The following is a 25237-nucleotide window of genomic DNA, read 5'->3' as shown; positions in this document are numbered from 1 at the left end:
CCACCATTTAACTAGATCATGGCTGATTTCTACCTCAACACCATCTCCCCACACTATCCCCGTATCGCCTGATGCTATTGGTATCTAGAAATCTGTTGACCTCTGCTTTGAACATTCTCAATGACTGAGCCTCCACAGCCCTCCGGGGTAGAGAATTCCAAAGGTTCACCACCCTCTTACTGACAACTTTTAGCCCCAGAATTTGGCCATGGGAAAGTAAACTGACAATCTCCGTGCAGTGCTGAGTGAGTGCTGCATTGTCAGAAGTACAGTCATTCAGACAATGTGTTAAAATGAGGCCTCATGCCCTTTTCTGTGTTAGAGGCCCCAGGTTCTCTCTGTAACCTGGCCAACATTTCCCCCTCAAACAGCACCGTTTAAATAAGCATGTTAACTAGTCATTCATTTTGTTGCTATTTGTAGGTCATTGTTGTATGCAAAATGGCTGCAGAGTCTGTCTATGTGGGCATCACTGGCTGGGCCAGCATTTGTTTACCATCCCTAATCGCCCTTGAGAAGGTGGTGGTGAGCTGCCTTCTTGAACCTCTGCAGTCCATGTGGTGTAGGTACACCCAAAGTGCTGTCAGGGAGAGGGTTCCAGGATTTTGACCCAGCGACAGTGAAGGAATGGCCGATATATTTCCAAGTCAGGATGGTAAGTGGCTTGGAGGGGAACTTCCAGGTGGTTGTGTTCCCATGATTCTGCTACCCTTGTCCTTCTAGATGGTAGAGGTCGTGTGTTTGGAAGGTGCTGTCTAAGGAGCCTCGGTGAATTCCTGCAGTGCATCTTGTAGATGGTACACACACTGCTGCTACTGTGCATCGGAGGTGGAGGGAGTGAATATTTGTGGATGGGGTGCCAATCAAGCAGGCTGCTTTGTTCTGGATGGTGTCAAGGGTCTTGAATATTGTTGCAGCCGCACTCATCCAGGCAAGTGGAGAGTATTCCATCACACTCCTGGCTTGTGCCTTGTAGATGGCGGACGGGCTTTGGGGAGTCAGGGGGTGAGTTACTCTCTGCAGAATTCCCAACTTCTGACCTGCTCTTGTATCCACAGTGTTTATATACATAGTCCAGTTCAGTTTCTGGTCAATGGTTACCCCCAGGATGTTGTTACTGCAATACAAGGTTGTTTGTGGAACTTTCTGATGAGATATTTTTAAAAGGTTTTCTGAAAGTTTGGGTTTATGGTGGTGTTCCTACCTCCAAGTCAGGAGGTGCAGAGTTTGAGCCCAGCTCCAGCGGTGAAAAGGAAAAGTTGCCTTTATATAGTGCTTTTCAAGACCACGTGAAGTTTTTGATAAATACAAGTTTGTTCTTTTGGAATGTTGTTATACCTGAATATTTGTGAAAAAGCATTGTTTAGTTGGTTTTGAAATACATAGTTCAGATTGATTTAGTCGGCCATCTTGTTACTGACATTTTCCCAGCAATCCTCACTGTGAAGCTGGAAACCGTGTAGACCAGATGCTGGGACCTGAGCTTAGAGCAGAAATATCGTGTGTCCGCTCTCCATCTTCAGATATTTGGAGAAGGTGGCATCCTATGTGAAAATTCGAGCTATCTCACCTGTCTGTGTCTTTTAGAATTTTCAACAAAAGCCTACTTGGAGTTGTTTGTAGTACAGTCACTATTAGCCGTGATCTATCCGAGGTCATTCACTTTTTTTTCTCCGCTATGCCTCTATTGGTAACGCTCTCCATCCTCTCCATAGTAAATAAAAAGAAAGACTTGCAGCTCTAACAACACTCAAGAAGCTTGACACCATCCAGGACAATGCAGGCCGCTTGATTGGCACCCCATCCACAAACATTCACTCCCTCCACCACCGACACACAGTGGCAGCAGTGTGTACCATCTACAAGATGCACTGCAGCAACTCACCAAGGCTCCTTAGACAGCACCTTCCAAACCCACAACCACTACCATCTAGAAGGACAAGGGCAGCAGATAGATGGGAACACCACCACCTGGAAGTTCCCCTCCAAGTCACTAACCATCCTGACTTGGAAATATATCGGCCGTTCCTTCACTGTCGCTGGGTCAGAATCCTGGAACTCCCTCCCTAACAGCACTGTGGGTGTACCTACACCACACAGGCTGCAGCAGTTCAAGGAGGCGGCTCACCACCACCTTCTCGAGGGCAATCGGGGATGGGCAATAAATGCCCGTCCAGCCAACGATGCCCACATCCCGTGAATGATTTTTTAAAAAGGGCTTTTCACAACCACCAGGCATTTCAAAGCACTTTACAGGCAATGAAATAGTTTTGAATGTATAGTCACTGTTGTGATGTACCAAACACAGCAGTCAATTTGCACACAGCAAGCTCCCACAAGCAGCAATGTGACGATTGAAAGGGATAGGTATTGGCCAGTAGACCAGGGATAACTCCCCTTCTTCAAAATAGTGCCATGGGATCTTTTGCATCCACCTGAGCAAGCAGATAGGACCTCAACCAAAAGGCAGCACCTCCAGCAATGCAGCATTCCCTCTGTACTTGAGTTTCAGCCTTGATTTATGCTCAAGCCCTGGGGGAGGTGGGGGGAACTTGAACCCAGAACCTTGTGGCTTAGCGATGAGAATGCTACCAAGTGAGCCACAGCTGACATTTGAGATCAGAACTGGAGCAAGAAATCTATGTTGAAGCTCCAGTGCAGTATTGAGGGAGTCTGCCAGAGATGCCCTCTTATCGGATGAGACATGAAACTAAGACCTTGCCAGTCCTCTGAGGTGGACATGAATGATCCCATGGCCCCATTTGGAAAAAGAGCCAGGGACTTCCCTGGCTAATATTTATCCCTCAACCAACATCCCCGAAAAAATGCTTTGGTCATTTATCTTACTGCTGTTTGTGGGATCTTGCTGTGTGAAAATTGCCTGCCACATTTCCTACAGTACAACGGTGACTACACTTCAAAAGTACTTCATTGGCTGCAAAGCACGTTGGAATACCCTGAGGCCGTGAAAGGCGTCATATAAATGCATGTCTTTTTTTTCCCCCTCCTGTCCCTCTGCTCCCTCCCCTGCTCTCTCGAAAGTTTTGTCCTCTTGTTGGGATATAGTTGCTAGGGTACATAGCCCTTGTCCAAATGGACACTGTTGTAAGTCTTGTTAACAAGTGCTGGCTAAGCAACTAGCAAATGTCTGACTGTGGCTCAGGATGGGCGGGGGGAAGTGGGAAAAGCTCTACAGCACAAGGAGTGGGAAATGCCCTCGATGTCCCTCTGAACCTGGAGCACTGAGGCCTGTTGCAGGCCCCAGGCTGCCACCCCAACTGGAAGCGGCTGTACCCAGCTGGGACTAGACCTGGGCTGTCTTCCCTGGCCTCAGCCGCTCACTGGAGAGAAACTCGCAGAGGTGGGAATGCCCCTTTAAGATAGAGCAGCGCTGTGTTATTGGCTTCCCCTCCCCTCCCTGCTATTCAGCTGGTTGATTCATGCCCGGTGCTGTTGGGTTTGCCATTGGTGTATAACCGAAACACTGGCCTGGAATGTCAGTCCTTGCTGCCAGGTTCACAGCCTGACCTTTTGGGGTCACCGCCTGTTTCACATCACTGAGCTTTGGCCTCTTGGTTTTTGCTGCTCTTTTTTTTTTTAAACAGTGTCTGACCTGTTTGACAGCGAGAAGCTACAAAAAAATCTTGCAGCCAAGGAATGAGCACGGGCGGGGGAAATGGGAAAAGCTTTCAGGACAGGACAAGAAGTAGAAAAAGTTCTCAATATTCCGGAGGCATATCTTCCTTACCCATCTTTAAACAGTCAATAGCAATCCTGGTCTAATGAGTGTGAGCCCATTCTCCCCAAATTTATCAGGAACGCAAGAAAATATTTTTCGGCGACTTTTTGTCCTTTGTCTCAATATCCTACTCGCTCTCCGGTGCGGACTCCTGTTTTCACAGAGCCTCCGTCTGCTGCCTTGCCACACCCGCTGTGTGAGCCTAGAGCGTCTCCGTAAGAGGGTCGAGAGGCATCAAAGCCAACCCTGAGCCTGTCCTCGCCAGACTTACACACACACATACACTTCCTATTGCTTGCTGTTGTCCTCACTTGGCCTCTCCGTTGCTGTCACACACTTGCTCACTCTCCGTCTTTCACTCTCGCTCAGGCCGTCTCTCTCTATTGCTCCCAGGCTCACTCTCTCTCACAGGGGTCACAAGGTCACAGGAAACATCGCAGATTTATTTTATTTTCTCCCTCCCCCCATACCAAGGGGTGTTAAGCTGAATCCTGTCAGCAATCGTTCGCTGGAAAATTGAATCCATGAAATCCAGTAGTTTGTAGCCTGGCACTGTGAAACCTGTTGATTGTTGTTTTTAAAACAACCCAACTGTTTCCATGAGGGAAGGGAATCAAATGCCCCCTTGCTGGTCTAGCTCACATAAGACCCCATGCTTGGTTGAATCTCAATACCTCCTTTAGTTGCCAGGGCAACTTGCGATGGTCAATACATCAGGATCACCCACAACCCAGAGCAAATATAAAGAAAAGTTCAAGCCCACGACGGTTGGTTGGAGGTTAGTTAACTTGGCATTGATCTGGTATCAAACTTGGTGCCTTCCTGGTCAGTGTTTCCTGACTATTGACTGGATAATCCCACTCAGCCACCAGGGCAGCGTTTACTGTGTTAAACCTTTGGTAAAATGTTAGCCCATAGGGAATTTCTGGTACTAAGTGTTTCTGGACCATCTCATAACGTGCTACACTTGTACACAGTCTGCCAGTCTACCAAAACCCTGTGCTCTTGAGCTGAGTAGCTTAATTGTCAAGATTGGTTCGCTCTCATCTTTTGAGACAGAAAGTTTGGGGTTCAAGTCCCATTCCAGGCCTTGGGTGGAAAATCAAAAGGGACACTCCAATGTAAAAACTGAGGTGGTGTCTGCTGTCAGATGTGACACCTTTTGGATGAGATGTTAAACCTTTACCAGCTATGCTCCCTCAGGCCGATGAGTCCTTGGCTTAGCATTTTATCCAAATATCATGACCCACCAGGAGAGCCGGGGAGCTCTCCCTGTAGTGCTTAATTGTTCTGTGTTTGATTATGAGAGTGTGTTGGCTATTGATGTTCACTGTGCTTGATTAGTTAAGCCTGAGGTGGACTCAGAAAAACAAACTGTAGAAAGAGCTGGAGCATGGAGCAGACATTTTAAAGCACTGTGAATAAAACCTGTTACACACACACACAAACTAGTATCATCTCTGCATAGATCTGAGATATAAAATGTGCAACATTAATGATATCTGAGCCAACATTCACCCCTCAACCAAAAGAAAACGATGGACAAGTCATTCACCTCATTTCTTTTTGTGGAGTGATACTGTGCACAACTTGGTTGCTGAATTTCCCTACATAACAACAGCGACTACACTTGAAAAGATCCCCAGTAGACTAATGGATGAGGCATAAGTTTCCAGTGCCAGTGTGGGTTTATTCTCTATCTGGGTGTTAAGGGCGGGGAAGGGGGTGGCGAGCATGATTTTAAATAATCCTAATGTTCTTGAAAATAGCTGTGAAGCTGTTTAGGGGATAATGAAAGTTGCTATATAAATGCAAGTGCTTAGTATAAGTAAAGCTAAGCCGCAGCTTTAATGTTGTGCAAGCTGGTTGCAAATGTTCCATTGCAGTTTTCGTATTGTCTGGTCTAAAACTCCAAATGCTCCAACGCAGGGTTTCTCTATTTTCCTTAGTGTTATCGGATGCCATGATACATGAGGAGAAAACAATTCATTAGGCAAGAAATATGAGCCAGAGTGGGGGATGGGACTCGCTCAGCTTTGTGATGACAGTGCTGTTGGTCAGTGTACTTTTCCGATGGGAAATCACTTTAATATTAGTTTCATCCCCCTCTCTGCACCTTGGCTGTTAAACCTAGACATTATGATTGGTGGACTTTGTGGGTGGGACTGATGGCATTCCTCCAGCTGGTATTTTAACCAGGAGGTAACCAGGATGTCCTATTTTTCACACACAAGGAATAGGAGCAGGAGTAGACCCTATGGCCCGTTGAGCCTGCTCCGCCATTCAATACGATCATGGCTGAGCTTAAACTTCAGCTCCACTTTCCCGCCCTCTCCCCATATCCCTGATTCCAAAAACCTGTCTATCCCCACCTTAAACGTATGCAATGGTGGAGCATCCATAACCCTCTAGGGTAGAGAATTCCAAAGATTCACAACCCTTGGAGTGAAGTAATTTCTCCTCATCTCAGTCCTAAATGACCGGCCCCTTATCCTGAGGCGGGGCCCAAATGTTTTGTATTCCCTGACCGGCGGGAACAATTTCACAAAGTCCACCCTATCGAGCACCTTCAGAATTTTGTAAGTTTCAACGAGATCGCCTCTCATTCTTCTAAACTCCGGAGAATATAAGCCCAATTTACTCAGCCTCTCATCATAGGACAACCCCCTCATCCCAGGGACCAATTTAGTGAACCTTGGCCACACTGTCTCCAATGCCAATTCCTTAAACAAGACCAAAAGTGCGCACAGTATTCCAAAGCCCTGTATAATTGTAGCAGGACGTCATTGTTCCTATTTCACGTAATATTTGACCAGATGTCAATATCACCAATAACTCCTGCTGGTCCGTATTAGCTGCTGATCCCCTGACACTCTGAATTTCAGATTCTCAGACGTGGTTTAAAATCGGCTCATGGATTCGCCCCTCTCTTGTCTCCAGAACCTCCTCCAATCCTGCAGTCCCCTCCCCTCTGAACTCGCCATTTCTCTCACTCTGTCCTTTTTATGCAGCATCCCACCACTTCTCTCTTTTTCCCACGATTAGCGTCTGTCCCTTCAGCCCACGCGGAGAAATTTCCTGATTTTTTTTTCTCTCTCTCTCTCTTCACTCTTTCATGGGATGTGGGCATCGCTGGCAAAGCCCGTGTTTGTTGCCCTTCCTTCATCGCCCTTCGACTTGCAAGGTCGTTTCGGAGGGCAGTTAAGATTCAACCACATCGCAGTGGGAGTCTGGAGTCACATGTAGGCCAGACCAGGCAAGGACGGCAGATTTCCTTCCCTGAAAGGCATTCGTGAACCAGATGCAGTTTTTGCAACAGCGGATGATAATTTCATGCTCGTCACGGACAGAATTTTACACCAGTGGGATTTAACGGTACCGCCAAAGTCAATGGGCTTTTGAACAGCTCACTGCATTTTATGGCCACGCCCCCCCCTCCCCCCTCCCCCTCCCCCTCCCCCCTCCCCCTCTGGCGATGAGGCCATAAAGTTTACCTCATTACTGAGATTAGCTTTACATTCCAGAATTATATCAATTAAATTTAAATTTCACCAGCTGCAATGATGGGATTTGAACCCATGTCCCCAGAGCATTAGCCTGGGTCTCTGAATTATTAGTCCATTATCACCACACCACCATCTGCCCTAGCTCCTGCATTGTCCCTCCACCCTCCTGTCCTTTTTATTCCTATATGCCGATGGCTCTCTGAAGTGAATTGTTTTTCAGTGTTAAAAGGTGCCGATGGGGTTCTATGGCTTTTAACATTTCTAACCCTATAACCTAGCCCTTATAATCAGCTTTGGCTCAGTGGCTAGCACACTGTGCCCTTGAGTCAAAATGTCTCCGGGTCAAGCCCCACCTCCGAGAGTTGAGCCTGTAATCCAGTGCAGTGATGAGGGGTTGCTGCACTGTCAGAGGAGACGTTAAACTCTTGGGCGGGTGAAGAACAGGGGTGGGTCCCCACGGGTACCCTGGCCTCAATCAGCATCACTGAAACAGATTGGCGGTTATCAGGTTGCTGATTGTGTGCACAAATTTGCTGCCACGTTTCCTACATTACAGGAATGACTACATAGGGGGAGGTGGTGGTATTGTCACTGGACTAGTGTTCCAGAGATCCAAAGTAATGCTCCAAGGACCTGGGTTCGAATCCCACCGCGGCAGATGGTGACATTTGAATTCAGTAAAAATTTGGCATTAAAAGTCTGATGATGACCACGAAACCATTGCTGATTATCATAAAAATCCATCTGGTTCACTAACGCCCTTTAGGGAAGGAAACCTGCTGTCCTTACCTGGGCAATTAGGGATGGGCAATAAATGCTGGCCTAGCCAGCGACACCCACATTCCATGAATGGATAAGAAAAACACTTCAAAAGTATTTCATTGGCTGTAAGGTGCTGTCAGACTTCTGAGGTTGTGAAAGGCGCTATATAAATGCAAGTCCTTCTTTTACTCAAGTCCAGCCCTTTGTTTCCAAAATTTAGATATATTGTAATCGTGGAAGGAAAGCTTAGAGCTTTAAAGGGCGAATTTGGTTTGTGCTGTTTCCATTCTAGCCTTTTCTAGATTTTTTTTTAAACATTTGATTAAATATCCCAGCTCTTTAATTTCTCCCAGAGAAGAAATGTTTAGAAATAACAAACAAGGCTTGAACAACAAGTAAGACTTTGTGCTCAAAAAGTATAGATTGTGTTGTAGTCTGGGAAGTAATTTAACTTAAGTCTTGTATCTTAAATTAAAGTTATTTCATTTTTAAGAAATTTAAGTAATTTAAGAAACATTGTACTAATTTTAAGTCAGTAGCAAAAATACAATAATTGAATCAATGATGATTTTCCTCATTTAACTTGCCCATAATGGCCCCATTGCATTTAAGAGGCTGATCTCCATTTCCTTCTCTCTCTTGCTTATTTTCTTTTGTGGGGCTACTAATCCTGAACGATTTTGGTAGGTGTTTTGGATGTGTTGCCTGTCAGTGTACATTACTATACAGCTCGTATCAACCCCAAGCCTGCTGTGTAATATAATGGACATGGTGTTGCTGATTCCTCAGCTTAGACCCACCACGAGGCACTTCTGTTCCCCCAGAGCACCAGGAGCAGAAGTGTCCGCCCTTGGCAGGCATTAATACCCCACGTGGTGCCATTTCGCTGTGCCCCTTGTTGTCGGGAGAGAATTTGTGACTTTCAAACAGCTGTGGACGTGTAGTTATGTTTCTGCCGGTACTGTACAATCTGTCTTGAATTTATACACGCATTCTCGTGGTCAAATCCCTCCATGATCTATTCCCCTTTCCTCCGCTTCCCTAACACTGTAACCTTGAAAAACAAGCATTTCCAAACCTGCAGAACCATCAAAAACTCAAACCTCCAAGCTCGACTGGGTCAGTGCTTCCCTGGCTGGCCTCCCACTTACCACCGTCCACAAACTTGAGCTCGTTCAAGCTCTGTTGGCCCCTAACTCGCACCAAGTCCGCTTCATGCATCATCCCTGGACTTGCTGACTTACCGACTCTCAGCCCAAATTGAAAATTCTCATCCTTGCGTTCAAATCCTTCTGTAGCCTGCTCCCTCCCTCACCCGGTAGCCTCCTCCAGCCCTTCAATCTCTACACTCCTCCAATTCTGGCCTCTTTTGCACCCCGCCCCCCCCTCAGGGGTAGGCGGTAGCATTAGTGGTATTGTCACTGGAGACCCAGTGACCTGGGTTCGAATCCCACCACGGCAGGTGGTGAAATTTGAATTCCATAAAAAATCTGGAATTAAAAGTCTGATGATGACCATGAAACCATTGCCGATTGTTGTAAAAACCCATCTGGTTCACTAATGTCCTTTAGGGAAGGAAATCTGCCGTCCTTACCTGGTCTGGCCTACATGTGACTCCAGACCCACAGCAATGTGATTGACTCTTAACTGCCCTCTGAACAAGGGCAATTAGGGATGGGCAATAAATGCTGGCCTAGCCAGTGACGCCCACATCCCATGAACAAGTATAAAAAAAAGTAGTCATCACTCCAACATGGGTGGCTATGCCTTCAGTCGTCAAGGCCTAAGCTCTGGAATTTCCTCCCCTAAACCTCTCTGCTTTTCTCTCTCCCCTCCTTTAAGATGTTTTCTAAACCTACGTTTTAGAACCATAGAACACTACAGCACAGAAAACAGGCCATTCGGCCCTTCTAGTCAGTGCCAAAATATTATTCCGCTAGTCCCATTGACCTGCACCTAGTCCATAATCCTCCAGACCTCTCCCATCCATGTATCTATCTAATTTATTCTTAAAACTTAAGAGTGAGCCCGCATTTACCACGTCAGATGGTAGCTCGTTCCACACTCTCACCACTCTCTGAGTGAAGAAGTTCCCCCTAATGTTCCCCCTAAACCTTTCCCCTTTCACCCTAAAGCCATGTGCTCTCGTGTTTATTTCTCCTTTATTGACCATGCTTTTGGTCACCTGCCCTAATATCTCATCAGATGGCTCAGTGTCAGGTTTTGTCTGTCAATGCAACCTGCGCGAACCACCTTGGGACGTTGTTACTCTGTAAAAGGTGCTATGTCAATGCAACTTGTTGCTTCCTCACTGGGGTCCAGACCGCAGCACTGAGCACTCCAGCAGAGCCTACCTAAGGTGGCTCTGGAATATAGAGGTTGTTTAGTGCGAGGCTATTCCAATTGTAATTTCACTGACACACAAAGGGGCTTCTGTTCCTGTGCCCATTGTGTGCGCGGGTGGTTACTGGGTTACTGCGGCTGTTGTACACTGATTCGGCTTTGCAGCAAGTCCATTGATTAATGATGCTGGACACCCGAGCTCCTCATTCCCAGAGCCTTCAGCGGAATGTGGCAATGCCGTTTTACTAAGAAGCTCCCTTTAGCGATTCCTCTAAAGCCATTGGAAGTGAATGCTTAGAGTACTTTAGCAGCCAGCCCACGTGTAATGCCAAGTGCATTGTTGTTTTTAAAAATGTTCTGGGATCGCTCCATTCTGCCAAGGTGCAGCATTAAACAGGCAAGATCAAATACTTCAGCAAACAAAGCGGTTGTACGGTGAACAGAAGCCTGAAGGAGAGCTCCATTTATCGCCGATTTACAGCCTTAGTGTTGTCTCTTTATTAACAATGATGCCTTTAAACACATGAGGGAGAAAAGAATGGAAGGCTTTGCTGATCAGGTTAAATGAAGAGGAATGCGAGGACTTTCTTGTGTGAAGAATAGAAGCCAGCATTGACCAGTTGGGCTGAATGGCCCATTTCTGTGTATAAACTCTTATGGATGGATATTCCCTCCCCCCGACCCTTAACCACCCAACCACCCAAAGAGTCAATAGGGAACACATCCTCACTGAAACCAGCTGACCTTTGGTCATTCAACACTCCAAAGAGCGTTAATTAGCCGGAGACAGGACTTATGCCCCCCACTCGAGAGGAAATCCATTGCTGGCGCTACAGTCAGTCCCTGAAGGAAGGGAGGCCAGACCTCAGGTCGGTTTGGTGTATTGGCGAGACCTGGCTGGCAGGCCCTAGTGATGGGGGTGGGATCAAAGGGGATCTTGTGGGGTAGGGGGGGTGGGGTGTGCCTCTGGCCACAGGGAACCCCTAAAAGAGTCCCCCCTCCTCTTGCCCGACACCAGCCCACGCGGTAAGAGCTGCCGGGCTAGCCCCTTGATGTGAAGCTCTCCCTACCGCAGGTAAAATAGCGATTGGAGCAGGATGAGGTCAGGCCACCTTGGGCCTACTGAGGCCCTTAAGTGGCCAAAGTTGGCCACTTAAGGGCCTCAGTAGGCCCAAGGTGGCCTGACACCTCCACTGTCCCCTGTAAAATGGGAGAGAGGTCAGAGGGCAGGCAGGTAGGCGGTGAGCAGGTCACGTACTGCATTTTACAAGCCCCCACCAGCGACTGGCAGGGGACCGTAAAATTCCGCCCCGTGTTAACCTATGTAATATGTCAGCATTAACGATACCAGCTCCCGCAGAGACATTACATCCAGGACCCTCCAGCATTCTTTTTACTCGCCACCTATATCACTGTGGAGAACATATTGGAGAGAATATTTCTTTACATGTTATACCGGCTCCTCAGCTGAATGACATGTCTTCAGGAGTGACAGAGTTTTTCAGCTTATGGTGAAACAGCAAATCCGATTTCACTTAATCGGGAGTTCCTCAAGGCTCTAGTTTAATGGTAGGGCCTCTCCCAGTGTCTAGTCACTGGGGTGGGGAAGCTGCATGTTTTTTATTTAATTACTGTAAGGTGAAGGGGGGGAAAATAAAAACCATAATTGCTTGAAGCAGTTCGCCTAAAATGAGATATCAAGGCTTGAGGCAAAACGCAATTACCAGCAGCCAACACAAAACAGATGTGCAAGAAATGTTAAGGGCATTCCTGGTGGAGGTTGGGTGAAGTTGTGCTTATTAATGCACTTTCCTTGGAGTAATGGATTTAAATTCAAGGGGAACCAGGCGGCAATCAGAATCTAGGATCCGGAGATGTTGGATGAGACCAGGATCATGGCAAGGGGCTAAACTTCGGGCTTTCTTGGTGCAAGTTGGCTTCATCCTCCATTGAAGGGATATAGTCACTAAGATTAACCATTGGGTGGGATTGATAAAAGAATAGGGATGAAGGTCGATTGGAATTTAAGTAGTGGAAGGGGAGGCAGGTGGTGACACTGAATTTTGACACCCCAAAGCATGGGTCAGATCAGATTCTCAGAAGTCGCAAACCCTGACGAGGCGGGAGAGAGGGTGGGCAGTCTCCCCAGAAAGCGGTTTGGCAATTTTAAATATTTCAATGAGGCTGGCAGCCTCTGATTTAAGCTACTTTGCCGGCTCGGCAGTGGCTGGTCAGGTTTCCCAGCCTCCGGAAGCCCGGCAGCTGAAGGGAGGCAAGGATATCTTCGGGGAAGAAGGTCAGTGCCTTCACGGTACTGCTTGGCGACCAGGCAGAGCGGGGATGCTTCCCTAGTCTTGGGCCCCCAAACCTCCCCCACATCAGATCTTCAGACGTCTTCCCTCATACTAATACCCCAACCCCCCCAAGGCCCCCTTTCCTGGTTTGTCGATCAGACTGGTGAGTGACCCATTTTCCCACTGCCTGAAGGCCAGTTGCAGGCCTCTGGTGTTAAAGGCCACGAAAGTTTCTGAAGCCTGACTTTACAGTCAGAAAAGGTGTGTGCAGTTAGGAGCATAGTTCCTACCCTCTATAGGCTCGATAGGGTAGGTTTTTTTGAACATCCTGAAACCCCATTTGTAAAATAGAAGGCTGACCGATTTAAGGCTTTTGCTGAATTTCCATGCTGGCAAACGAAACGAGAGAAGAAAGAACTTGCGTTTATGTATCGTGACTGACTTTACCTCAGAATATTGCAAAGTGCATATCAGCCAATCACTGGCCCTTGAAGTGTGGTCACGGTACTAATATTGTAAACTCCAACCCGTGAGACAAGTTGCCCCTCTTTCTGCCCGTGTCACTCGTTTGCGACTTAAAAGATTGGTAACCCGGCTGAGGGTGACTCCAAATGCAACTTATTGATTGTGCGATTCGTGTGGATAATCATAGAGTATAGCCAAGTGTCATTTTTGTGCATTCTGATTGGATGAATGTGTCTGAGGTGTTGCATGCAGATTTTCTGATTGGACGACCAAAATTTTTTCTCCTTAGATACAGCCTTCTGATTGGATGGCAAATGACCAATCAGAGTCAGGGGGAAAAAATTCTCTCCGCACAGCAGTTGCCCACGTCCCCGGCACTATTAAACAGGTAAGCCCCGATTTCATTCAAAGTCCAGTCGCTTTCGTTTCAAAACTTGTAGTTGGGAATGATAGCCTAGCGATTATATTGCCGGGCCAGTAATCCAGAGGCCTGGACGGAAGATCCAGAGGCACGAGTTCGAATCCCACCACAGCGGTTTGGGAATTTAAATTCAGTTGATTTAAATTAAAATGAATGCGAATGTTAGTCATGGTGACCCTGTGACGACCGGATTGTCGTAAAACCCCATTTCTGCTTCACTAACGTCCTGCGGGGAAGGAAATCTGCCATATTTTAGTCAGTCTGGCCTACACGTGACTCCAAGCCCCCACAGCAATGTGGTCGACTCTTAGACGCCCTCTGAAATGGCCCAGCGAGCCATTCGGTTGCCAAGAGGACAGCTCACTGCCACCTTCTCAAGAGCGATTTAGGATGAACAAGAAATACAGGGGCTTTGCCAGCGATGCCCACGCCCCACGAATGAATTAACTACGATTCACCACTCGGAAACTTGCGATTCACCCCCATGGCCTAGCTCAGAATGGGGGCCGCACCAAATACCCCAAATGACCACAGGAACTATTTACCCCAGTTGATACAAAACCAAGGGATACAGATTGGACATTCAGGAGTAAACTCGGGAAGCATTGCTTCACACCAAGTGTCAGTGAAAACCTAGCCCCAAAACGCTTTGGTCGCTGGGAGGGTAAATTGAAACGTTCAGGACTGAGATTGATAGGTTTGTCTCGAGTGAGGCTACCCAAGGATATGGAGCAGAGGCGAGTAAATGGAGTTGAGGTACAGATCAGCCATGATCTTAACTTCATGGCAGAACAGGCTTGAGGGGCCGAATGGCCACGCTCCTGTTCCTATCTTGCCAATGCAGACCACTCAACAGATGTTTATTTTGGTTGTCCCTGTGTTATTTAACTGAACTGTACATTGTTAATAGTGCTGAGGGAGTGATGAGGGTGACAGCTTCCAGATTAACGCCCCTTAGCAAGAGCTGCTGCATTGATGAGCCTGAGAGCACATTTGAAGGTCCAAATCAGGATGTGATACACTGTTTAGCTGACGGCACTCAGCAGAACAATGGAGAGTAGACACATGCAGAAGTGAGTGTGTGGAATGGAAGAACCACAGGCCATAGAGAGTGAGAGTGAGTGAGAATGGCATCCACAGGAAGGACTGACAGAAACTGAGAAGTCCTAACTTTTCCCCCCCCGGGGGCAGAACTTAACTCTTTATTTGCTGACCTATTCCTTTTTTGCTTGAAAGCAACTTTTGGGCCCTGAATTGTGCTTCTGAACCCCTCACCCATGCTTTTTTTTGTCACCTCCAGAGTCGACTCTTTCAAGGCTCTCCTGGCCCCTCCCTTCTTCCAACCTTCCCCACCACCTTCCCCCTCCCCCCCTTAAAAAAAACTTCAAGCTCATCCAAAGGTCTGCTGCCTGTATCTGAAGTTGCACCAAGTCCTATTCACCCTTCACCCCCGTGTTCACTGAGCTATGTTGACTCCCCGACTAGAACCAACTCAGATTAAACATTCTTGATCTTGTTTACAAACCCCTCCATGGCCTTGCCCCTCCCGATGTCTGTAATCTCCAGTCACACAACCCTCCGAGATCCCTGCATTCCCTCCCCCTGCAATCTTGGTCTCTTGCTCATCCCTCATTTTAATTGCCCGCCATTGGTGGACATACTTTCAAGCATCTGCACCTTAAAGTTCTGGAATTCCCACCCTAAACCCCTCTGCCTCTCTCTCTCTCTTTAAGGTGTCCCTTAAAAACTCTTTAACCAAACTTTTCATTACCTGTCCTAGTATCTCCTTATGTGGTTCAGTGTTAATGTTCGACTGCGCGCTGGTCAAGCACCTTGGGACACTTTTACTACACTAAAAGTGCAATATAAGGGCAAGTTGTTTTCATTATTTTAATGTTTAACAATATAAATCCATTAAACCCTCGTACAGGAAGTGGACCTTCCCCCTACCTCTTTTTCTCCCCACCCCCTCTCCCAACCTCTCCCCCATTCTGTCTCCGCAACAGATGACCAAGCCATTGCAATCTCTTCTGGGCTACTGTCTTCAATGTTCCCACAACCTTCAAAGATCCACTGAGTGTGCTGATGTGATCCAGTCTCTGGATTTAATTATGATTGACAGTGGGGTTAATTGTACAATATTTGCTTGTGCTGGTTCCTGCTGAGGACACAACGATGGGTGATTTTCCCTCTAGAGTTTTCTGCCCTCCTTTCCTTAACGACATGAATCCTCTTCCTGGGGCGCAGTTCCACACACATGAGTCTCTCTCCAGCACTCCATTGGTCTCAGGGAGCTGTGGCTCAGTTGGCAGCTCTCTGGACTCTTAGCCAGAAGGTTGGGGGTTCAGGTTGCACTCCAGGGACACGAGCATGGCGATCAGGAAGACACTCCTGTGCAATACACAGGGAGTGCTGCACTGTTGGAGGTGCTATCTTTCAGACATTAAACTGAGTCTTCTGTTGGGATTGGATATAAATGATCCCATGGCACTGTTTGAAGAAGAGCTGGGGAGTTCTTCCCAATGACCTAGACAATATTGCTCCCTCAACCAACACCTGAAACAGGTTATATTGTTGCTGTTTGTGGGAGCTTGCTGTGCACAAATTGGCTGTCGAATTTCCTACATTACAAGAATGATTGCACTTCAAAAGTGCTTCATTGGCTGTAAAGCGCTTTAGGACATCCTGAGGTTGTGAAAGGCACTATATAAATGTAATTCTTTCTTTTAGAGTTTCTCTCTGCCAACTCCTCCTATTCAACCCTTCCAGCACATCTTGGCAACCAAATGTCCGACAACAGTCGGTGTCACGCCGCAGCCTGTGGGTCACAAGCAACGCCTCATACTGTGGCCATTGAAGCCCGGGCATCTCCCTCTTATGTCTCTTAATCACTTGTTTCACCTGTTTGCGTTGTGTAGATCCGAGGGTTTAGAAAGGGCTGTTCCTGATGCCATTGCCTTATTGGCAGATAAAAAGATTTTGGGAATGGAGTTGTTGGGTAAAAGCTGCTTGAGCTTCAGGCAAATTAATGGGACCATCTGTGGGAATTAAAGAGGCCACATGCTCTTTTTATATTCTTCCACAGGATGTGGGCATCACTGACTAGGCCAGCATTCATTGTCCATCCCTAGTTGCCCTTGAGAAGGTGGTGGTGAGCTGCCTTCTTGAACCACTGCAGTCCATGTGGTGTAGGTACACCCACAGCGCTGTTAGGGAGGGAGTTCCAGGATTTTGACCCAGCGACAGTGAAGGAACGGCGATATATTTCCAAGTCAGGATGGTGAGTGGTTTGGAGGGGAACCTCCAGGTGGTGGTGTTCCCACGTGTCTGCTGCCCTTGTCTTTCTAGGTAGTAGAGGTTGATGGTTCAGAAGGAGCTGTGGTAAGTTGCTGCAGTGAATCTTGTAGATGGTACACACTGTGCATTGGTGGTGGAGGAAGTGAATGTTAAAGGGGTGGAAAGCTCATTAGAAAATAAGTGTCTAAAGGGGGTAAGGAGCAGGTGGTATCTGTGGGCACAGATAAAACACATCAATAAAAGTAGCAACACTGATTAATAAGAATGAGAGGTGATCTTGTTGAAACGTATAGGATTCTGAGGGGGCTTTACAGGGTAGATGCTGAGAGGATGTTTCCCCTTGTGGGGGAGGCTAGAACCAGGGACCACAGTTTCAGAATTAGGGGTTTACCATTTAAGATGGAGATGAGGAGGTATTTCTTCTATCAGAGGGTTTGTTAGTGTTTGGAATTCTCTCCCCCAGTGCGTTATTGAATATATTCAAGGCTGAGTTAGACAGACATTTGATGGGCAAGGGAGTTGAGGGTTATGGGGCGCAGGCAGGAAAGTCAGCTGAGACCTTATTGAATGTCGGAGCAGGTTTGAGGGGCTAAATGGCCGACTCCTGCTTCTATTTCTTGTGTTCTCATAAGAACCAAAAACAAAAAGCAAACAAATCACTGGGGTTCAGTGGAAATTAGGAGAAACATCTTTACCCAGAGAGTGGTGAGAAAGTGCATCTCGCTACCACAGGGAGCAGTTGAGGCAAAGAGCATAGATTCATTTAAAGGAAAGCTGGATAAACTCATGAGAGAGAAAGGAATAGCAAGGTATGTTGATAGGGTTAGATGATGAGGGGTGAGAGGCAGGTCATATGGAGCATAAACACCGGCAGAGACCACTGGGTTAACTAGCCTGTTTCTGTATTATAAATACTATGTAAACACGTGTCCATGCTTGAGACCCTATGGTATGTGCCTTTAGGCCCTAGATGAAAAGCCTTACACCTCTAATCTACAGGAAAGAATCCTTCCCTCCGCTGTGTGTTACAACCCCCTGTGTACACTTCAGGGGCAGGCAGTATACTAAGGGAAGCTTTGGGATCCCTGGAGACTGGAATACTTAGCCAACTAATACATCCTGCTTCACAGACTGCTCAACAATACGTTTGGGAAATTGTCTTAACAGTTCTCCAGGAAGAGTTATTGAGATCTCGAGATAATGCGCGCAAAATCGAGGATTTCCCTTCAGCCTTTACCGAAAGTAAAATGAATGGACTTTTCGGTGAGAATAATTGAGCTGCGGTGATCTGGACTGCATTGTCTGAAAGACTGTTGAAAGCAGATTCAATACTAACTTTCAAAAAAGAATTGGATAAACAAATGAAAAGCAAAAAAAAAATTACAGGGCTAGAGATAAGGCAGGGGAGTGGGACTAACTGGAGAGTTCAAAGCCGCCACGTGCCCAATGGACCGAATGGCCTCCTGTATCATTCTATGATTCCATGTGTCAATATACATGGAAGTTGGGAGTCAGACTTTAGAACACATTGTAGAACCTTACCCGTTTACAGGCTGGCTTCTGAGAGAGCAGTCCTAAGGACAGTATTGTCCTGTTCTTAATTTTAAAATAAGAACATAAGAATTAGGAGCAGGAGTCGGCCATTCTGACCCTTGAATTTGCTCCACCATTCAATAAGCTCATGGCTGATCTGATTGTTGCCTTAATTCTATTAAGCTTCCCTCTTATAGCCCTTGACTCCCTTGTTAATCAAAAAGTCTTGAATATATTCAATGACCCAGCATCTACTGCTCATTGTGGAAGAGATATCCAAACCCTAATGACCCTCTGAGAGAAAAAATTCCTCATCTCTAAATGATAGACTCCTTATTTTGTAACTGTGTCCCTCGTTCTAGATTCCCCAGTGGAGGGGAAAAAATCATCTCAGCATCTACCCTGTCGAGCCCCCTCAGAATTTTATATGCTTCAAGAAGATCACCTCTCATTCTTCTAAACTCCAACGAGTATAGGTCCAACTTGCTCAACCTTTTCTTACAAGACAAACGTCATAACTCAGGCATCAACATTGTGAACCTTCTCAACTGCTTTCAATGCAAGTATATTCCTCCTTAAGGTGACCAAAACAGTACACAGTACTCCAGGTGCGATCTCACCAATGCCCTGTAAAGTTGTAACAAGACTTTCCTACTTGTATACTCCCACCTGCCTTGCAATAATGGCCAACATATTGTTTGCCTTTGTATTTACTTACTCTACCTGCATGCTGATTTTTTTGGTGAGATTCATGGACAAGGACACCCAGATCCCTCTGTACTGCAGCATTCTGTAACCGCTCTCCATTTAAATACTATTCTGCTTTCCTATTCTTCCTGCCAAAGTGGACAACCTCACCGTTGCCCACATTACACTCCATCTGCCACATTTTTACTCACTCGCCTAACTATCTATCCGCTATCTATATCCTTTTGCAGAGTCTTTGAAACCCTCCTCAAAACTTGCTTTCCTACCTATCTTCATATCGTCAGAATACTTGGCTACAATACAATCTGTCCATCCATCCAAGTCATTAATATAGATCAGAAATGGTTGAGGCTCCAGAAAAACATACGAATTAGGAGCAGGAGTAGGCCACTCAACCCCTCAAGCATGTTCTGCCATTCATTAAGATAATGGTTGATCTGAATGTAACCCCCAATTTCCACGTTCCTGCCTACCCCGATCACCTTTCACCCCCTTGTTAATCAATTATCTCACTCTGCCTGAAAAATATTCAAAGACTCTGCTCCAACCGCCTTTTGAGGAAGAGAGTTCCAAAGACGCTCATGCCCATCTCCATTTGAACTTGCAAATGGGATGTGTTGGACCTGCTTGGCAACGGCAATTTGGGCCAACTCATGCAGGTGGAGTTTGAACATGACATGCAGTGACATTGATGCACAAGAGGTGATGGGTACGTTAGTGTTTCTCCATCACTCTGCCACTGTTGCCAGGCGTTAAGCAACTCCAAGTGATGCCAGCAGCAGCCAGGATGTCACCGGGATTGGGAGGAAAAGGTGAAGGCTGGCAATGGTTTCCTTGGTAACACGCAAGATTTCTGTTGGCGTGGCCACTGCCTTGTGCCACATTCAGAACGATATTAAAACACCTTCAGTTTGTGAGGAGCCATAACCAAAATTGCCCAGGCTTAGGACTAGGTCAGAGTTCACGACACATAAGGGAAATACGGAAGCCTTCATCTGTAGGCCTCTTGAAGCGACAGAAAAGGAAATTGCCGTTTTATCTAAATTGCACTTGAAATGTGAATAACCTTTGCACTGATATATCATGCACCCTCTTTATTCAATTGTGACAGACCATCGTAAGAGAGACCATGTTGCAGTTCCCTAAAGACTGGACTACACGCTATTTCAAGTGATGTGTTCAAAATTTCTAAAAATGTAGCCCCTACCCTCATTATAAGCAGAAGAATCAGATGGTTGTATAATTTGATAATGTGCAGGAAATGGCTAACTAAACATCATGAAGGAAGTCTGTAAGAGGTTTCTGCTGATAGGAAATCCTCATGACAGCAAATTCCTGCATAATTATAATCGTTCCATCTAATGAAGGAACTATAGCGGGAGGGATTGGGTGACATAGTCTGGGAACCTCCTATGTGACTTGCTCACTGTCTGCCTCTAGTGGTTCACACTAGCTGTTGATGGAGCAAAGCAAGATGACTTGTATAAGACACTAGTTAGGCCTCAATTGGCATCCAACTCTGGGCGCCATAATTGAGGAAGGACATGAAGGCATTGGAGAGAGTGCAGAGGACATTCACAAGAATGATTCCCGGGATGAAGAACTGTAGCTATGAGGATAGATTGGAGAGGTTGGGACTCTTTTCCTTGGAGAAAAGAAGGCTGAAGGAGACTTGATAGAGGTATTCAAGATCCTGAGGTAAATAGTGAGCAACTGTTCCCACTCATGAGAGCATCAAGAACTAAAGGGCACAGATTCAAAATAATTGGCAAAAGGAGTAAAAGTGATGTGAGGAAAAATTTCTTCACCCAGAGGGTGGTTGGAGCCTGGAACAAACTTCCTGAAAGGGTGGTGGAGGCAGGTTCGATCAAGCTATTCAAAAGGGAATTGGATTGCTACCTGAAAAGAGAGAATGTGCAAGGTTACAGGGATAAGGCAGGGGAGTGGAACTAGGTGGAATGCTCTCTCAGAGAGCCAGTGCAAACTCAATGGGCCAAATGGCCTCCTTCACTAAAGATACTGTGATACTGAGAGTTTGGTCACTGGCAAACCAGTTTTCAGTGCACAGAACAGAACTGCCCCGTTCTTAGCATCCATTTATCAAATCAATAAATGCTGGCCTAGCCAGCGACGCCCACGAATGAATAAAACAATAAATCACACACTGAGGTAGATAGCATTGGTAAATTAAGGGTGCTGGTCCAAAAATAGGATGATGGCACAATGTTGGAGCTTGCTATCTATCTTGGCTCATTGAGAACTCTTCACTCTTTAGGAACATAGGACTTAGGAGCAGGAGTAGGCCATTCAGCCCTTCAAGCCTGTTGCACCATTGAATAAGGCCATGGCTGATCTGTTTGTGCTGTCTACCCTCCACAACGCTTGATTCCCTTGTCTATCAAAAATCCATCCAATATGAATAAATTCAATGAGCCAGCTTCCACTGCTCTCTAGGGAAGAGAATTCCACAGACTAATGACCCTCTGAAAAAAATCTCTTCATCTCAGCCTTAAAAAGGGGGACCTCTTATTTTTAAACTGTGTCCCCTAGTTCTAGTCTCTCCCACAAGTATCTCCTACCCTATCAAGTACCCTCAGGATCTTCTATGTTTCAAAAAGATTACCTCTCGTTCTTCTAAATTCCAATGGGTAAAGGCCCAACCTGTTCAACTGAGAAGCTCATGGATTCGTGGCCCATCCCATCAGCCTTGATTAAGGCTGACACTCTCAGCACAGTACTGAGGGAGTACAGCACTGTCCGAGGCACCGTCTTTCAGATGCAATGTCACAAAAATGTTTTCCCAACACGGCAAGCAAAGGGGCTCAGCTATCTTTCTGTTAACTGCCAGTCCACATTTGTTTGACGTCTCCCACCCAGGAACGAGGAGAGAAGCTTCTGGAATATTAGCCAACAGGGAGAGCAATGTGGCAAGAAGCCAGCGTGAAGGGATTGGTGAGACTCTGATTGATTGGGCTGGGAGGAATGGGGAGAGGGGGGGGTGAAAATCAGTCAGTCACATTTCTGATTGTGATCCAGTGACCCTCCCACCTCCCCCTTGGTGTGCGTGTGCTCAACGTGAGAGAGCAGGATGGTGCTTGGGGTTACGATGCCCTCTGTAGTTGAGCTGCCTCCCGAAACACCCCCATGGCTGACACGCAGAGAGCTCAAGCTGCCAATGCCCATTAAACCTGCCTGGCCCCAACAGGAATCAGCACCTTCAGGAGAGGAGGGGAGACAATTACTTAGAATGTGCAACGTGGAAACTTGGCTATACAGCCCAAATGGGCCAGGCACCCCCCGAGCCTCCTTCTACCTGCCCTCCCTCCCTCCCCACCCCCCAACTCATCTCATCCTGTCAGTATAACTCTGTTCCTTTCTGCCTCATTTTGGTCCCTCGAATCATTTAAGCCAAACATGATCCAAATTTGGGCGCCATTTCACCAGAAAGAAGAGGGAATTGGCCAAAATTTAGATAAATCGCTTTTTCTTTTTAAGTTTTGGCGTACGATATCAGCTCTGTTGAGCCAGCGCTGAAAATCCATCAGGGGCATGAAAAATTCATGCTAAGTAGAAAGCTGTAAAGGATAGGAGTCTGCTGGTTGAGCCCAGTGGAAAGGACATTGTGAGTGACCATTTAGATCTATTGTGTAGTCTTTTATTTTAATAAAGGAAGCTTAGCCTCTTTAGTGTCTTAATTATTGATGATTCACATTGGGATGTTGGCTCCATTATGATGCTGACCTTCCTTACAGACCATTCCCTATCTCCCCCCCCCCTCCCCCCCTCCCCACCCCCCACCAAAGGCTGGGGGAAACCTGATCAGCTTCAAGTAATTTGAGAAATGTCACTCATGGGGGCCTATATTTATCCCCCACCATCCTCCTTTTCCGAAATTGGGAAATATTTCTTAGGTTTGTTTCACTTTAAAAGAAATTATTTTTCCGTTGCCAAAAATAATTGCACTCTTTTTAAAAAAAAACAGCTACTGCCAGTCACATTGTAGATTCTAACAAAGCAAGGTGCTCTTGTTCTATAGTACAAACAAACAACTTGTATTTATATAGCACCTTTTAATACAGTGAAACGTCCCAAGGTGCTTCACAGGAGCATTAATAAAACAAAGTACATCACTGAAACACATAAGGAGATGCCAAGGAAGATAACCAAAAGCTTGGTCAAAGAGGTAGATTTTAAAGAGTCTCTTTAAGAAGGGAAATGAGGTAGAGAGAGACGGGGAGAGGTGTAGGGAGGGAAATCCACAGCTTAGAGCCCAGGTGGTTGAAGGTACGGCCACCAATGGTGGGGCGATTAAAATCAGAGATGCTCAAGAGGCCAGAATTGGGGGAGCGCAGAGATCTTGGAGGCTTGTGGGGCTGGAGAAGATTACAGAGATAGGGAGGGATGAGGCCATGGAGGGCTTTCCAAACGGGAATGCGAGTTTTAAAATCAAGGCGGCGTTCGGCCATGAGCCAATGTTGGTCGGTGAACATAGGGGTTAATAGGGGAATGGAGCGCGTGCAAGCCAGGATGTGGACAGCAGAGATTTGGATGACATTACATCTACAGAGGGATAAATCGGTCATTTTCGGGTTGTCACACTGTACTGAGTGGAGCACCACAGGGATCAGTGCAGGGGTCTCAACTATTTACACATGGCTTGGATGAAGGGAATAAAAGTACGGTTTTTAATTTTGCTGATGATACAGGAGAGTAAGCTGTGAAGAGGTCATAAGGAGTCTGCAAAGGGATGTAGATAGGTTGTGTGAATTGGTAAACATTTGGCAGATGGAGTATAACGTGGGAAAATGTGAACTCGTCCACTTTGGTGGGAAGATAGGAAATAGCATATTATTTAAATGGAGAGAGATTGCAGAACTCTGCAGTACAGAGGGATCTGGGTGTCCTGGTACATGAATCACAAAGTTAGTATGCAGATACAGCAAGTGATTAGGAAGGCGAATGGAATGTTGGTCTTTGTTGCAAGAGGAATGGAATATAAAAGTGTGGATGTTTTGCTACAGGGCGATGGTGAGACTACATCTGGAGTACTGTGCACAGTTTTAGTCTCCTTACTTACGAAAGGACATAATTGCATTCGAAGCAGTTCAGAGAAGGTTCACTCGACTAATACCTAGAGTGAAGGGGTTACCTTGTGAGGAAAGGTTTGGGCCCGTATCTATTGGATGTTGGAACATTGAGAGGTGAGCTTATTGAAACATATATGATCCTGAGGGGATTACACGGTGCACGCTGAGTGGATATTTCCCCTTGTGGGAGAGACTAGAGCCAGGGGTTACAGTTTAAAAGTAAGGGGTCTCCCATTTATGATGGAGATGAGGAGAACTCTTTTTCTTTCAGAAGGTTGCTGAACCTGTGAAATCCTGTTCCCCAGAGAGCAGAGGAGGCGGGTTCAATAAATATCTTTAAGGCTGAGTTACACAGATTCCTGATTGACAATGGCGTTAAAGGCTATAGGTGGTAGATGGGGAAAGTAGAGGCTACAATCAAATCAACTACGATCTTACCAAATGGCAGAGTAGGCTCGAGCAGCCGAATGGCCTACTCCTGCTCCTAATTCGTATGTACGTATGCAAGGCCTGCCAGGAGTCTAGCGGTAACAAAGGCAAGAATGAAGGTGTCAACAGCAAATAAGCTGACACTGGGGTGAAACTAGGCGATGTTACAGAGGTCGAAATAGGCCGACTCAGTAATGGTGCAAATATGAGGTTGATAGCTCTCTTGGGGTTGAATGTGACTCCAAGGTTGAAAACAGACTGTGTTTTTAGGGAGGGGGATGAAGTTGGTAATGAGGGAACGGAGTTTGGAACAAGGGCTGAAAACAATGGCTTCAGTCCTTGCAGTATTTAATTGGAGGAGATTTCTGTTCATCCCGTACAGGATGTCGGAGAAGCAGTCCGATAATTTAACAGCAGTGACTAGTGAGGAGGCCGTCTCTGGTAAGATCGCGGAGCCAGCCCTGCTGCTGTGAAATGCAGGCCCGGGGCCCCCCCTCGGCCCTGACGTTGGAGTTCCGAAACCAGTGGGAAAATCCTGCCCCTGGACTCCAACTGTGGGTCTGAACGCTTTTCCAGCAGAGACCTCTAGCTGGGAAAACAACCAGCTTTCTGTAAGCCTGTCCTAGGGTAAATATAGTGCTGAGTCATACTTC

General features: G+C 46.5%; 1 protein-coding gene across 1 annotated transcript in view; it reads left to right on the top strand.

Annotated features, from left to right (window-relative positions):
- The window catches only part of LOC144674745 (AT-rich interactive domain-containing protein 3B-like), a 103991-nt gene that overhangs the window by 55183 nt on the left and 23571 nt on the right, over nucleotides 1-25237 (top strand). The window contains exon 3 of the mRNA XM_078535964.1: nucleotides 13399-13497. Coding sequence (XP_078392090.1) covers nucleotides 13399-13497 — 99 coding nt within the window. The remainder of the gene's footprint in view (nucleotides 1-13398; nucleotides 13498-25237) is intronic.

The sequence above is a fragment of the Cetorhinus maximus genome, unplaced genomic scaffold (genome assembly GCF_964194155.1).
Source record: "Cetorhinus maximus unplaced genomic scaffold, sCetMax3.hap1.1 HAP1_SCAFFOLD_785, whole genome shotgun sequence".
In the NCBI taxonomy this organism is placed as follows: Eukaryota; Metazoa; Chordata; class Chondrichthyes; order Lamniformes; family Cetorhinidae; genus Cetorhinus; species Cetorhinus maximus.
The sequence above is the reverse complement of the archived record's forward strand: the minus strand, read 5'-3'. Positions and strand labels throughout refer to the sequence as shown.